The 14,140-nt window shown below is 36.7% G+C and overlaps 1 protein-coding gene across 1 annotated transcript in view; it reads left to right on the top strand.

Annotated features, from left to right (window-relative positions):
* Nucleotides 1-14,140, top strand: part of SLF2 (SMC5-SMC6 complex localization factor 2) — a 29,138-nt gene that overhangs the window by 9,112 nt on the left and 5,886 nt on the right. Inside the window, 12 exon segments of the mRNA XM_030453536.1 lie at nucleotides 1,732-1,814; nucleotides 2,753-2,866; nucleotides 3,118-3,285; nucleotides 4,949-5,051; nucleotides 6,715-6,790; nucleotides 8,052-8,193; nucleotides 8,621-8,729; nucleotides 9,266-9,442; nucleotides 10,771-10,868; nucleotides 11,570-11,657; nucleotides 12,098-12,220; nucleotides 13,033-13,110. Coding sequence (XP_030309396.1) covers nucleotides 1,732-1,814; nucleotides 2,753-2,866; nucleotides 3,118-3,285; nucleotides 4,949-5,051; nucleotides 6,715-6,790; nucleotides 8,052-8,193; nucleotides 8,621-8,729; nucleotides 9,266-9,442; nucleotides 10,771-10,868; nucleotides 11,570-11,657; nucleotides 12,098-12,220; nucleotides 13,033-13,110 — 1,359 coding nt within the window.

The raw sequence follows: 14,140 nt of genomic DNA, 5'->3' as shown, positions 1-14,140 counted from the left end.
AATGTTTAAATCTCAGTTTACAGGATATTATGGTGATGAATAGATCTGTGTTTTTAAAAGTTAGTTTATTTGTTCAATAACAGGTTGTCAAATAAGGAGCGATTTTTGAATTTTTATTGTAAAATAACGTTTTACATAGGGAGCTCCTGCTTAGGACTTAGTGTGGCATTCCTGACAAAGTTAAAACAGGTTGGAAATGCCTGCATTTATAGAAAAGGATTTTGTACTGAATCTGTCTGGGTTGGAGTTAAAATTCTTAGAGGCTGTTAAGGTACCAATCAGCAGAATATGTGTATAAATGCTCTCATGCCTCTACTGTTTTTAAATCTCTGGAATGGCTTATGTGTTGTCTTAAGTTACTATCTCTGTAGGCAGATGTTGAACAGCCATAATTGTGTGTCCTTAGAATGAATTACGGAAGAATGTTACAGATCAGATGTGTTATGTTACATATGTATTTCACCATTTTAACCAACATGTCTACATGATTAATATGATTAATGGTTGAGACTGATAAACAGATGCAGGCTAGATCAAATATTTGTGGAATATGTATGTGATTACAACATTGGACCTGTTCTGTTTCTGCATAATTAATGGCCAAGTGAGATTAAACAGTTAAGAACTGTTCTAGATGTTTCCATTACCATGGTTTTTACATATAGCAGTATTCTTCTCTTGTCTTGTAAAAAGCAGGGTATGTGCACATTGGAATGAAGTCTTCATTCCTCAGTTGTTCAACAGTTTTTTCAGACATATTAAAGACATAAAAGATAAGGTGGGAGGTCTTCAGCTTTCCCACACAATGCTGCTTATTACATTAGAAAGATATGTCTGAATAACAAAAATTAATGCTCTATTAATTGGCTTTTTATTAACAGGTAGACACTAACTTCTTAAACTAACTTCCATTACCTTTGGGTAATAGAAAATCCCCAATGAGATGACATGCTTTTATTGCATTGCATTCTCCTAAAATGAAGGAGCTCACAGACTTGCAATGTAAGATGATGGTGTCAGAAGGGCACTGGTTGTCCAAAGAACTGAATCATGGCCATAAAAGATTTAAAATTTGTGTTGTCTGCCACTAGCTGAATAAAACACCAGCTACTGATAAATTAATTTTGCTAGAGGTAAAGACTTTCTTTGTGTGTGTGTGTGTGTTGGTTTTGTTTTGTTTCTTTCATTGTATTTATTAGCTTCTTAATTTGGGATTGCAGTAGGTTTTTGATTGGAAGCTTTGTTTTGTCTGATGATTTTGGAGGTGATTTAGCAAACACTGGTTCTTGGTAGGGAGCCCTGAAAGTAACAAAGAGGAACTGAATCATTTTTGGAGTTTCTTGTCTCAGACATATGAATGGGGTTTCCCAAGGACTGAGTGAATGATGATGATGAAGTTGTGAGGTAGAGGACTTGTGATGCTCTTTGGGACCGTTAGCTGAAGGTCAGTCCCAGGGAGAGAAGAAGAGACTTGCTTTCCTGTTCAGATCATTGGGAAGCAGTTACTTCAAAATTAATCACAGAGAGATTTGGCCACTATATAAAATTTTCAAGGAACTGAGAAACCTAAACTGTGAATTATCCTGTTTTTCAGGGACTCCTTTGGATTTTTATCCTCAGATAAAATACCATTAAAGGTGGAAGAGATTTCTATTTTGATGCTTATTGTCTAGTACTGAATGAATTGATCACTTCTGATATTTTTTTAATTTCTTACTATTTCATTTGCAGCTTTCTAAGCCTCCTGTCATTAGCCAGGTGTCATATGTGAACAGCTTAGAACATCTCTTAAAGGAGAAAGAAGAATCTAAAAGGTTTGTTTATTAAAGCTTCTCTGAAAAATTTGGGATGGAGTTGCAGGAGCTTAGATTTACCTTGTCTCCTTGAAACTGATGGAGTTTTGGTAGCAGCAATCTAAGGTTTGCTTGCTGATGCCACCAATGTACATCTGACTGGACCTGAGTGCAGTTTAACAGTAAAAACTGAATGACAGGCTTATTCCAAGTAGTAATGAGTGATTTTCTGATGCATCTGTCTACCCCTCAAGACCCACTGAGCCAGCTAGCAGCTGCTGATCAGGCAGGAAATAGAAGTATTTATGTAGCCTGACTGTACCAATTTCTTCAGAGGCATTTGTAGTTCAGTTTTGGTTTCCCCAACATTGTGTGGACTGTTGGTATCTGGGTAGTTATGCAGTTCAGTGAGCTGAACTAACGAGTCTTGCAAGAGAACTTTTGGGTAAAAGTATAATGTGCTATATGTACTAATGGTAAGTGGTGGTGATAGGGATATATATATATATATATATATATATGGGTGATTTATTGTTTTGGTTGAAGAATCTGATTCTTGTAACTCTGGGCTGGCAAAATACTACGGAGTAGTGAGTATTTCTACAACTAATACTATTTAACAACTTACTAGTAGAAGATCTAAAAAAACCCCAAGCCATCCAGAAGATTCAAAGTTTTGTGCAATTACAAAAAAATTTATCAGCAGTTGATTGAGTGTATTTGTCTTTGATAAACTAGTGATAGATTGTGCCACTATAAGTTCACTGGATTTTGGTAAACATCCACTTTGTATCTTGGAATAGGAAGGTACTTGATTTTTACACAGATGCAATGTCTCACATGCTTTAGCCATGTGTAGTTGGCTACTGACTTCTGGGTTCACGTTCAGAGCTTAAATTTTGTTGCCTTCTCTTGTAAGTACTAAATGTTGGTATGTTCTGCTGCTACTATCATTTCAGGGTAGATGAACTGGAAAAGCAGTTACAGGAAGACATACAAGGAAGGGAAACAGATTGTTCGGATGGAGAAGATGAGAATAGCAGTGGAGATGAAAATCTCTCAGAAGAGCACAGGTCATTAATTAAATCCTTTGTTTTTCCAGTCTCATCTCTCTTTCCATTTCTCTTTCCATCTGTTGTTAGTATGTTTAATGTAACCATTTTTATAATCTTTTGGGACTGGGTGTTTTTTCTTGAACACTACTGTATTTTAACAGTTCAGCTTTCATATAATGGTAGTGTGTTCATCATCTGAAAATGACTGTCTCAACCAGCAGTTAGCCTCTCAGTGTTTATATTAATGAAAGCAATTTTTAATTTTACAGGGAGTTTCTGAAGAGATTTTCAGTGATAGGTCATGCCATACCTGACTACCACCCCGGAGAAGATATATTTGATTTATCAACCTCTGGGAAAATCTTTAATGAACATAACTTTGATGTTAGGAATTTTCACTTCATCCCTCAAAATCCTATAGAAAAGCTCCTTCTTAGGTAAGAATATCTTCTTCATGCTGTTGTGTTTACTTGTACAACTTTTCAGTTTTAGCAATTTTAATAAAAATTAGTATCTTTGCATGCAACATGAGCTTTGTCTTACTAAGTATGCAAGACTCACCCCCTTTGCCTGGAATTCTCTTTCCAGATTAGCTTTACAGAACAGAGAACAGCTACTTGAAGCTCTCTCCTTTCCTCATGGAATTCTTCAAAAACATTTTAAATGAGACACAAGGGAAAAAAGAGGTGTTCTGATGTCTTCTATATTTCTGCCGTGTTGGGCTATCATTGATAACCTGACTAAATTTGTGGAAGATAAATACAGAAGTGAAATGTTACAATGAAAAAAAGCTTAACTAGCCCAAGGCAGAAAGAAAACCTTTCTTGTCAACTGATATATGACCTACTAATGTTGCATGAAAGATTTGTACATGTTTTCATCCTGAATAGGCCTATGACTTAACTTCCACCTAATGAGGGTTGCAGAAAGTCACAATTCCTGACATCTGTTAGATTCAGTCACTAAGCTGGCAGTGTGTCTCTGTATATACACAGCTGTTCTATAACACATAGGGGTTTGGATTCTGTATTTATGAGTCTGCTAGGCTACAAATGGCCAGACAAACTTTTGCCTGGTATCCCAAGTGCAAATACTGAAATCCTTGTTATTTCAGTTGGCATTTTATTCCAAACTTCCACCAGTGAAACTGAGAGAATTTTTTTTTATCTTAAAAGATTTTGTGTACATGTGTATGTGCTATTATAGGTGTGAAGAGGAGAGTCACTTGTCCTCATCTCTTGAGGAAGTGATGTTTGTGATTATACTCTTTTGGCTTCAGGCCAATTCTTTAATATGTTTTGAAGACACAAAGATATAAACTTCAGAAGTATCTTGTAGATCAGTGACTGGAGGAATAGGAATTAAACGAATCATCCCTTATGAAAAGCAATTATGATTTAATTGCTTATGCACTCTTCCCACTTGGCTCAGCTGGCATGTTCTGGCTGTGCAGTTGGCAATGGATGCCTTCCTAGCCACTTGCTCCATCAGACAGGTAGAAGGTATAGGGAGAAAACAGACCTCTCAACAGAACTATTTGTTACAGTAGATACTGAGAACAACCTAAGGAAGAGTATGTAGGGAAACCAGATACCATTAATTTTGCTGCTTATGATACCTGACATCCAGACTGTCAGATTTTAATTGCTTTAGTTTGCCTTCAAATTCTGTAATTAAAATATTTCTTTTTAAATAAAACCTTTTTTTCTCTTCTAAAAGTGTTGATAAAGGTTATTGGATGTGAAAAAAAAATCTTATTCACTGGTCTCTTTGCGCATAACATCCTGTCTTTGTAGACAGGCATAATGGTTCATAGTACAATAGTGTAAATCAGTGTTTGCGTGAGGCTGTTATTATCTAATAATACAAATATTTCCAAGTTATGTAGTACAGCATTCTGGAGAAAAAGACATTTGTTAAGATTTAATTACTATAGTATTTCATATACCTAAGAGCATAAGAACAACATCAGCTTTGGATGTTCAGATCTTTGTTTGCTGTTGATGACAATCTGAATAGTGGTGAAGTTCTTGTGAAACTGCTGATTCAACCACTAATTAATTTTTCTTCTCTTTCCCCACCCCCATCTTTGTCTTATAGTTCTGGTGTTACACAGCAGCTTTCTTTAGTTATCAGTGGTTTTCTCAGTTCTGCTTACAATTGTATCTTTTGTCCTGTGCCAATTCTAAAGTGGCTTTTCCAGGTAAGACTACACTTATTACACTTACTACATGTGGTTATACTCTGTCCAGGTGTAATATTCTTCCTGCAAGCCAGTTGTAGCAGGAATAATCAGAACAAGTATGTCAGTCTGTTACATTAGGTAAATCAAAATAGAATTAGGTAAATCCAAATAAAAAAAACTTTTATTCTGGATTCTCGTTTACTCTTCAGTCTGGAATACTTAGGTTGTCACTAGGGGTAAAGCTCTAGGGATAACTTTTCTCCGCACTTCAGTGACTGCAAAGATGCTCATCCCTGTCCCTCTTCATATGTGTTAGTGCAGTTGAAAAGGGCACAGTACATGCCAGGTGAGAAGAGGTTTCAGGAGGTAAGAGTGTGGACCAAATCTCAAACAAATGTTAATCTTATTTCCTTCTACCGTAAAAAAAACATCAAAAAACCCTAATCCAAACTTGCTGCAGTATGCAAAGTATTGTTTCTACATATATCACTTTGTAAATCGTAAGATCTCCCGTGCTAGCAGGTAAATTCAATTTGGAAAAAGTTGATGTGCGCTGTGGGTCAGGAAAGTCTGGAGCCATTCTCAGATGAATTGTGGTGGCCATCTGCTTTTGAGATGACTGTGTCAGTGCCTTAATCCCCAGGAATTTACTTTTTTTTTTTACTCATTATTCGTTACAAAAGTCTACCTTTCCAATCTCCAGTGTGGTTATTTCCCACATTCTAATTGCTCCTGAAACAAAAAAAAAAGCTGGATCACTTGTAAAGTTGCAGCCTTGGTCTGTTGACTGGCTTTCTGTTCTTGCCAAAAGGGAAACATTTTGCTCCTCCATGTACTTCCCTCCAGCTAGTAAAATTGACTTCCACCCCTTTTGTGAGCCCTGGTGTTCCTCTGGTAAGGAAGAAGCATGAGTCGATTCAGCTCACTTACACAGCAGGAAAAGGTCCAGCTCTTAGAGGAGAAAAAGATTATATTTTTGCTGGGTTAATGTTGTGCTCCAGGAAACCTGAACTGTACTTTGTACGCATGTTTTTGTAGTTAAGAGTTCTCTGTGAAACTAAGAATTCATTGTTTTGGTTTAATGTTGCATGAAGCACTATGCAACAGGCTTCCCAGCGAGGCTGTTGAAGTCCCCTTCTCTGAAGATACTAAAAACCCACCTGGATGCAGTCCTGTGGTAATGTGCTTTAGGGGATCCTGCTTTAGTGGGAGAGTTGGACTAGGTGATCTCTAGAAGTCCCTTCCAACTCTGATAATTCTCTGATTCTTTAATGTTGCATATGTTCAACTTTTTCCATGTCTGGAAAAGGTTGTAGTTAACTCTGTTTTTCCCCTGCTTCTGATCAAGGAGTTCACTTTGGTCACAGATGCAAAGGGATACATGATACTTTCCGTTCTCTTAACCCACAGTACCTTCTTATGAACCAGCAGATTCAACATGGAGCATTTTGGTATTGGAAATAATTAAACTATTCGTATAAGCTGTGCACTGCTTGAAGTAATTAATACTCACAGTATTTTGTACCCTCTGCCTTGCTTTAGAAGCTTTGGGGTTTCTTTTTTTTCTGTTACTATTTCTTACTTTGTTTTACTAAAGAGTTGGTTTATTTTTTTAATTAAAATGAAACTGATTCCATCATGCAACCTTGTGTTTGATGTGTAGTTTCTTTTCTCTCCACAGGTGATGTCTGTTCATCCTGACTATTGTGTGTCCACCCAGATTTTAGATAAATTGATGGAGATAACACTAAAAAATGGTGAGTATTTGAATGATGAAAAGCTGACCACCTAAATAAAGTCATTTCCCTTCTGTTAAGAAATATAGAAAGGTGCTGGGGGTGAAGTAAATGTCACTGGCACTGTTCCATGATTCTGGCATGGATTTGGGTTCTTCTGTTACTTACATAACGCACAAATGTTAGGAGTTGGTCTTCACTGAGTGTGTGCAAGCTGTACCACAGGATGTGGTCCTGGCATGTTGTATTTGCAAAGCAGTGCATTCAGTAAAAAGACTTTTAAACTCACTTCTGTTATTTCATAAATAGAATTGATCTGAAGAGAAGCCCAGTCTGCTCAAAAGTTTATTCTCCGTCTTTGCTTTAGGAGCTGCAGACATTAATTTCATAGCTTAAGGACTGCAAGAGGGTTTTTATGTATTCATAGCCAGCATGTACCACTGCATAACTTTCCAGATAAATGGCAAAAGTTAAAAGAATCATACACTTGCACTGAAACATGTTCAAGGATCTTCTTCAGACCATACTGCTGCTTGTACTTGGTGTGCTTTGCCCTCTATCTGTACTCTCAAAGACTTCCCCTGGTACCATTTGTGGGTTCCCCATGTCTTCACTTTATTCAGAGCGACCAGAAGTCAACTGGCAGGCGTAAATGAATTAGTGACATTGTTTATATAATGCAGTTCTCTTGAAGTACTTGCTGAGGTTTGTCCAAAATAGATCATATTTTGAACCTTGTTTGAAATAGAACTGTGAGCTGATATGAAAAAGAATATTGCTTCCTTTATTTTGTGGTTTGACATTAAGCTTCTGAATTAACCTTTCAAGCTGATCAATGAAAATTGAAAGTATTAAGGCTGGAAGAGATTCAAAGAATTAAGGCTGGAACAGTTACCTGGTTTCAAATCTTAGCTCCATGTCCAGTCCCATTGTAACACCCTTTTACCTATATCCAGAACAGTAGCTTAAGGATTCTCTTTAGAAGTAAATCTTGTCTCCTTGCTTCTCCTGTTTGTGATGAAATTGAGCTGTGAGGGGAAAACTGGTGGGACTTCAAAGTAATTCACCTGTTACATAGGCAAGATGTTTGTCTAGTGTAAAATACTGTTAGACTCCTTTTTTTTCTTCTCCTGGCTCTGAAAATAAGTATATTGTTTGATGAACTGACTCTTCTGAGATGAGAGATGGTGGAATTGATGCAGACTGATGAGCTTATTTTTCCTTAAAAGGGAATAATGCTGAGAACTAAATTTAAAACTAATCTGTACTCTTTTACTTGTAGCTTCCATCAGTGATGAACAGTCTAAACCATGGATTCCTTCACTAGCTGATGTGTCAGCTGTTTTTGTCAATATGGGTGTTGCATTCAGATCTCTCTTTCCATTGCAGCATCTTCAGCCCAACTTCAACGAATGTGATATTTTGTAAGTGTTTTCCTTTTGCTTTTATTGCTTATATCCAGAGGCTCAGAAGGTTCTTCTTTATTTCCTCTCCCTTCTATCAAGACATACTCTTTAGATTGTTAGAACTTAGGTCTTAGTTGAGTTAATAAGCCAGAACTTTAAATCCTTGCCCAGCAGGCTTTGTTTAGCAAATCAGAACATTGTCCTTTGTCCTGCACCTTCCTAATGGAGGTTAACAAGAATTGCTCCCTGAATAGCTAGGCAAAATTTTAAGTGATTGGGTACAAGTATAGATAGGTTTGTGTGCTCTGTAACTGAGGATTCTTTTGATGTAAATGCATTGTGAAATACCTAGGGATTTTATTTTTTTCTTCAGGTTAATGCAAGTAAGCCTTTGTGGGCTTCTAATTTGTTGATTTATTGCTCAGATTAGTGTCTCTTTTATTAGAAGTCAGACGCAAGAAACAGTGAACAAGCAACAGCCAAGAGAAGACCTAACCTCTGCCAGTACAGCATTCTCCAGTTTACCAGAAAACAATTTAATTAATGTGATTAAGGTGAGAAAACTCAAGCTGGTATGGAAGAGATTTTTTGGGCTGTTAGTGGTGGGGGGTTATTGGTATTTTTTGTTTTTTTTAAGCAAAAACCTTGGTGTCTTAGTCTAGACATGCCCCAGATTACATGCTGTTGTGGAGTTTCAGATCCACATTCAGCAGAGATTATATGTGAGAAGAACTGAGGAAAAATCTCTTCGTTTGTTTGTTACTTGAATATAGAGTCTGCCAGTCTGTCATTCATTCAGATGAGGATTATTTGTGCAGTGGAGAAAGATCTTTCTCCTACTGTCATATCCAGGGAATGTTGACATTTTTTAGGAAATGAGCCTTCAGGTGTAAATAAATAAATAAATAAAAGGGCAATTACTGGTAGGAGGGGAGATGTTAGTACACAATTGTTGCAACAACAATGTATCATTTGAGGCCTATTCTAATGTGAGGGTGGAAAACTTAAGTTCTCCTCATACCTTAAAGTAAGGTAAATCAGTTTCAGATAAAGTAAATTCAGATTTTAATGCTTTTTATTTCTTTTAAAGTTTCTAGGTTTCTGTGCAACAGTAATTCAAAGTGGATATACTGATCAGGAAATACTGCTGCTGCTTCTATTGCTTTTTAAAATAAGCTTGGAGAAAAAGTTAAAGCAAATTCCTTTGATAGATTTTCAGTGCCTTTTCATAAAGCTTCTCATAAGCATAGAAGACTGGGATACAAAGGTAACTTCATAAATAATCTTGTAGATTTATGAAACTGTAGCTTAATTTTCAGGAAACCTATGAAGTTTTCATTTTTCTCTTGATATTTGGAAAAATACTGCTTGAAAATGTAACATACAAACTGGGAGCTTTGGACTTTTGGGGGATTGAGGAGGGTAAACTGGGTTTTTGTTGCATAACTGTCACGGTTTAACACTGGCCTGGCAATTAAGCCGGATAACAGACGCTCTTTATTAATCTCTCTCTCCTCCTTAATGAAGAAAGGAGAGAGAATAAGGGAGAGAGACTTATGGGTTGGAAACTAAACTACACAACTTTAATGAAACAGTAATGATAAGTAGGAAAAATTACTAAATATATACAAATATACAGGAAAATGGAAACCACATTCCTCCCTCCTTTTCCCCCAATAACTCTCAAGTCTCCACCGAGGCTGCAGGGCAGCCCTGGGAAAGTCCAGGCTGGACTCCTGGAGTTGGCAGCAGTCAGGAACTGGAGGCAGGAACACACAGATATGGGCTGGCACAGATCAGGACCACAGGCAGATGAATGGATGGAATCCTTCCAGGATGCCGGCTGAAGGAAGGGAAGCAGGAAATCAGGAAATCCCGCTTGGCCCTCGTGATCCCTCAAATTTATACTGAGTATGACATATTTGGGATGGAATACTCTGTTTGGTCAGTTCTGGCATCTATCTTGTCTGTTACTCCCCAAAGGGGGGTGCTGGTGGGACCTCTTTACTCCTTCTGGAGGGTAAAAGTTTTCCTCAGAGCTGAGCAGTGTCCTTGGCTCTGCATACCAGTCTCTAGCAGTAACTATAAACATCAAGTGTTATCACTCCTAGAAGCACACACTGTCTGAGAAACTTGCTGTTAATTTCAGCAAGTGCAACTACTTAAAGAGACTTAGCTAAAAGCAAAAGTACAATACAGAAAATCACCTTTATCCTGGCCCAAACCAGGACAATAACATTATGCTTGCCTGTCCCCTTCTGCAAGGGAACTGTTTTACTGAAGTTCAATCTTGTATTTACTTAAATAGCAGTATGTCTAATATGGCTCTCTGAAAGAATGAAGATATGATTGCATTAAGCTGATAAAATGTCATGAAAAACAAACTGGTCTCAGATACTCTGCTTTAAAGTAGTACTTAGCAGACCTAACTACAGGTACAGTGCCAAATTACATTTATGCACATCATGTTAGATCAAATTCATCATTTATGCTGTGTATTTTTCTAGGGAGTGGATGTATACTCCTTTGCAAATAAAACAAACGTCCATTGGATGCGTTCTTAAGTATGGGGATTTTTTTGTTGTTCTTTTAAAGATGCCTGAGCTTTGCCTGGCAATGAGTGAACTCTCCAGTCATCATCATAATCTCCTGTGGCTGGTTCAGCTGGTGCCTGGCTGGATAATACGTGGAAGGTAATGACTGTAACATCAGAAATATGTAGGATCATTAACAGATTTATTTGTATCTTTAGCAGCTAGTTTTATTTGTATAAGTGCAAAGTCTGTTAAAGGCAATAGGTGCAGTTACATGGCACTTCAAAAATAGTTAAATTGAGTTTTCTTCTGTGTTACATATTTGTATTTAATTCTTGTGTATAGTATCTTGATCACCTCTGTTATGAAAAAGGGTTATTTTTTATTTTAAGTGTAGTTTTCTGGACTGCAGACTTTCTGGTACCTTATAGTAAAGAAAGACTGCAATTTCAGATTCTGACATCTATCACCTACTCTAATTCCTGTCTATATGACCAAAAATTAAGTTTCTTTGAGTGATTCATGTCTGGGTTTAAGTGTAGAATCTGTTAAAGAGTTTTGTATCTTTGAAATAATAATGTATCTGAGTGAGGAGAATTAATTGGGTCATCAGTTTCAGGTTTGGAGGCAAGTATCTAGCAGTGTTTCCTTGTAGAGAAGAAAAGCTGCAGTGAGAAAAGGTTGCTTTATATTTCACTAATCTCTTTACTAATTTAATAGCACCTGTGTTCAGGAAATGCAGTTTAATAGTTGTAGGCAATTTATCCTTAGGAAAGCCATGAATAGCCTTATACTTTGTATAAACACAGTGGATTTAAGAAATTCTCTGGAAAAGAATTTTTTTTCTGATTGTTTTTCAGGGAAGTAAGAAGACGTCTTAGCCTAGTGGTGATTGCAAAACTTCTTAATAAAAACCATATAGAAATACCTGATGACAGTGACAAGCAGGTACTGCATATATTTGTTCTCTGTGTATAATTTGCACAGTTTATAAATGAAGTGTATGTGATTGTGGTTCATGTTTAAATAGTGCAAGGCTATTTTGAAGAGTTCTGAAAAATGACCAATTATTAATTTTTAGGTCAGTATTTTTGTACATGCATGTTTTGTACATTAGTATATAAAGAGGTCAACACTTCTTCCAGCCTTCTCTTTGTGTTCATGGGGAGTCACTCTTGTTTTTGTAGTGCTCATCTTTTTTGAGGCAATGTACAAACACTTCAGTTTGTGAATAGGCAAAAATTACCCAAAGCATGAAGACTGACATTTTAATTAAAGATCACTTTTATGTTTTTGTCAAAGTGGACAAATAATACTGTAGTGACACTTACTTTCCACTGCTCTGTTGCCAGTAAACCTATACCATTTGTTAATGTTTGTATCTATAGATGTCTCTTCTGCTTCAGTTTCTTGTGTACATGAAGCCTTCTAATCTAGTAAGGAAGATGAGTCAAGGACTGGAGCAGCAAAATATGGATGAAGACCAGCTTCATACAGAACTGGAGCAGAAGGTATATAGCTGATCAGTGCTCTTTTTTTGCATTTGTCTTTTTATGCATCTTCTGCATAAAGGGTTTAGAGGGTTTCTTTTTATTTTTGTTAACTGAGGACAATTCTCTGCATGGAACTGTGCGTACACTCTTCTGTTGCATTTCATCTCTAATTAAAATATTATTCATGTTCAGTTTTTATTATAGCCATGAAGGAAGGAAAGAACCAGTGTGTGATGGAAGAAGTTGTATTAGTTTGTTTCATCTGATTTTCATCTGATTTTCTGCAGGGCTAAGGCATATGGATGTCTGAGTCCTGTCTTTTGTAATGAGAAGACTAGCCTCCCTCCCTTCTGATGTAATCAGTGGAAACTGTTTGATACTGAGCCAGACCTTCAACTGCAGGCTTCAGAAAGAGATTTATAACTCTTTTATTAATCTTTTCTCCTAAGCAAATATGAGAAAGATTTAGTATTTTCATCCATCCAGAAAAATAAAGGAGTATTGGTTTGATTATTTGTGTCTATAATGGAATCTCTTAGCAAGTGTTTTTATCTGGATGTAGATAATGAGAATATAAAGCCAACAGCTGAATTTAATTTTCAGTAATTAAAACTACCGAAAGTTTTTTAAACACTAAAGCAGTGTTTTAAAGTATTTCTAATGGATGAATGTACTGTTTCAAATCAGTTATTTAGGCAAATGGTAGACATGTTTGTCCATTGATGTGGCTGTTGGAAGAATCATTCCAGAAAACAAAGACAGGGATATATTTAGATGTGAAGAGTTATGATTGTGTATTGACTGCTAAAGCTCTGTTGATTTATTTCCAGGCATACTACTTGGTATACACCCTTCTTCATCTAGTCAGTGAAGCTAGTTTCTTCGACAGTGTAAATTCTAATCAAAGGGTAAGTAACCAGATCTTTAGATTTTGTAACGCTATTGTAAGGCTACTGTATGTATGAGAGATGATCACCAGTGGATATTAGCACCGATGGAAACTTCTTCTCAGGCAAAGTAAATGCAGAAGACCTTTCTCTGAACTTACTGCAGTGGAAGAAGCCTCTTTTCCATTTCTACAAATAGAATACTACAAACTATTAGCCTCTCATCAGTAAGACATTCATTTTGTTACTCTTTCTCAGAAAATAACTGATTACCTCAACATAAGAATTCTAAGAATATTCTGATAATCACATGAACATTTGAAGTACGGTTGAAATTTTTTCAGTCTAGAAGAAAACCATTTAAAAAATACCCAGTAAAATATGTTTGAACTCAGTGTGATTCTGTGGGCTGGGGTTAGGACTGTATCTCTTCTGATCTCTGGGGTGATAGTTCTTTGCACCATGTGGTGTGAGTATCTCTTTAGCAGTACTTTCATCTTAGCCTTTCAGTAATGCTATTAAGATTTTTGTCATCATTTGCTGTGAGCTGCTTGCTGTAAGGTGTTTGTGTCCACCTTCTGCTCTGTCAAATCACTCTTGGCTGTTAAGAAAAATGTCAAATTACCTGAAAGAGGCAAAGCAGTACTGTTGGGTTACATTTTGAGGCTTAAGTGTCTCAGTTTCAGTGTCTCTGCAAAAAAAATAGTTCCAATTATATTGTGATGATCTTTGGAGATGTTTTTTTAACAACTACTGTACTGAAGATTTGTGGAAAGTTTTTCTTTCTCTGTTCTTAATGAAGTCTGTTATGCTCTGACCTGTTAGCCATCAAGTGGCAAGAAGGGGTGTGGCTGAATATTGTGCAGGGTAGACTTTGTAGAAAATCAGTGTAACTTACGTTTTTCCTCCTCTTCCCATTAGAGGGGTTAAGTTGTGGCAACTGTAACCAGCAACTGTTATAAGTAATCAGAAATCTAGAGATAAATGAAAGTACAGCAGACATGTTTTGCCTGCTTAGCCAGTTCGTACAAAAGTTCAGTCATTATCACTG

Source organism: Calypte anna, chromosome 6 (assembly GCF_003957555.1).
Source record: "Calypte anna isolate BGI_N300 chromosome 6, bCalAnn1_v1.p, whole genome shotgun sequence".
NCBI lineage: Eukaryota > Metazoa > Chordata > Aves > Apodiformes > Trochilidae > Calypte > Calypte anna.
Note: the sequence above shows the minus strand (reverse complement) of the source record. Positions and strands in the feature narration are given on the sequence as shown.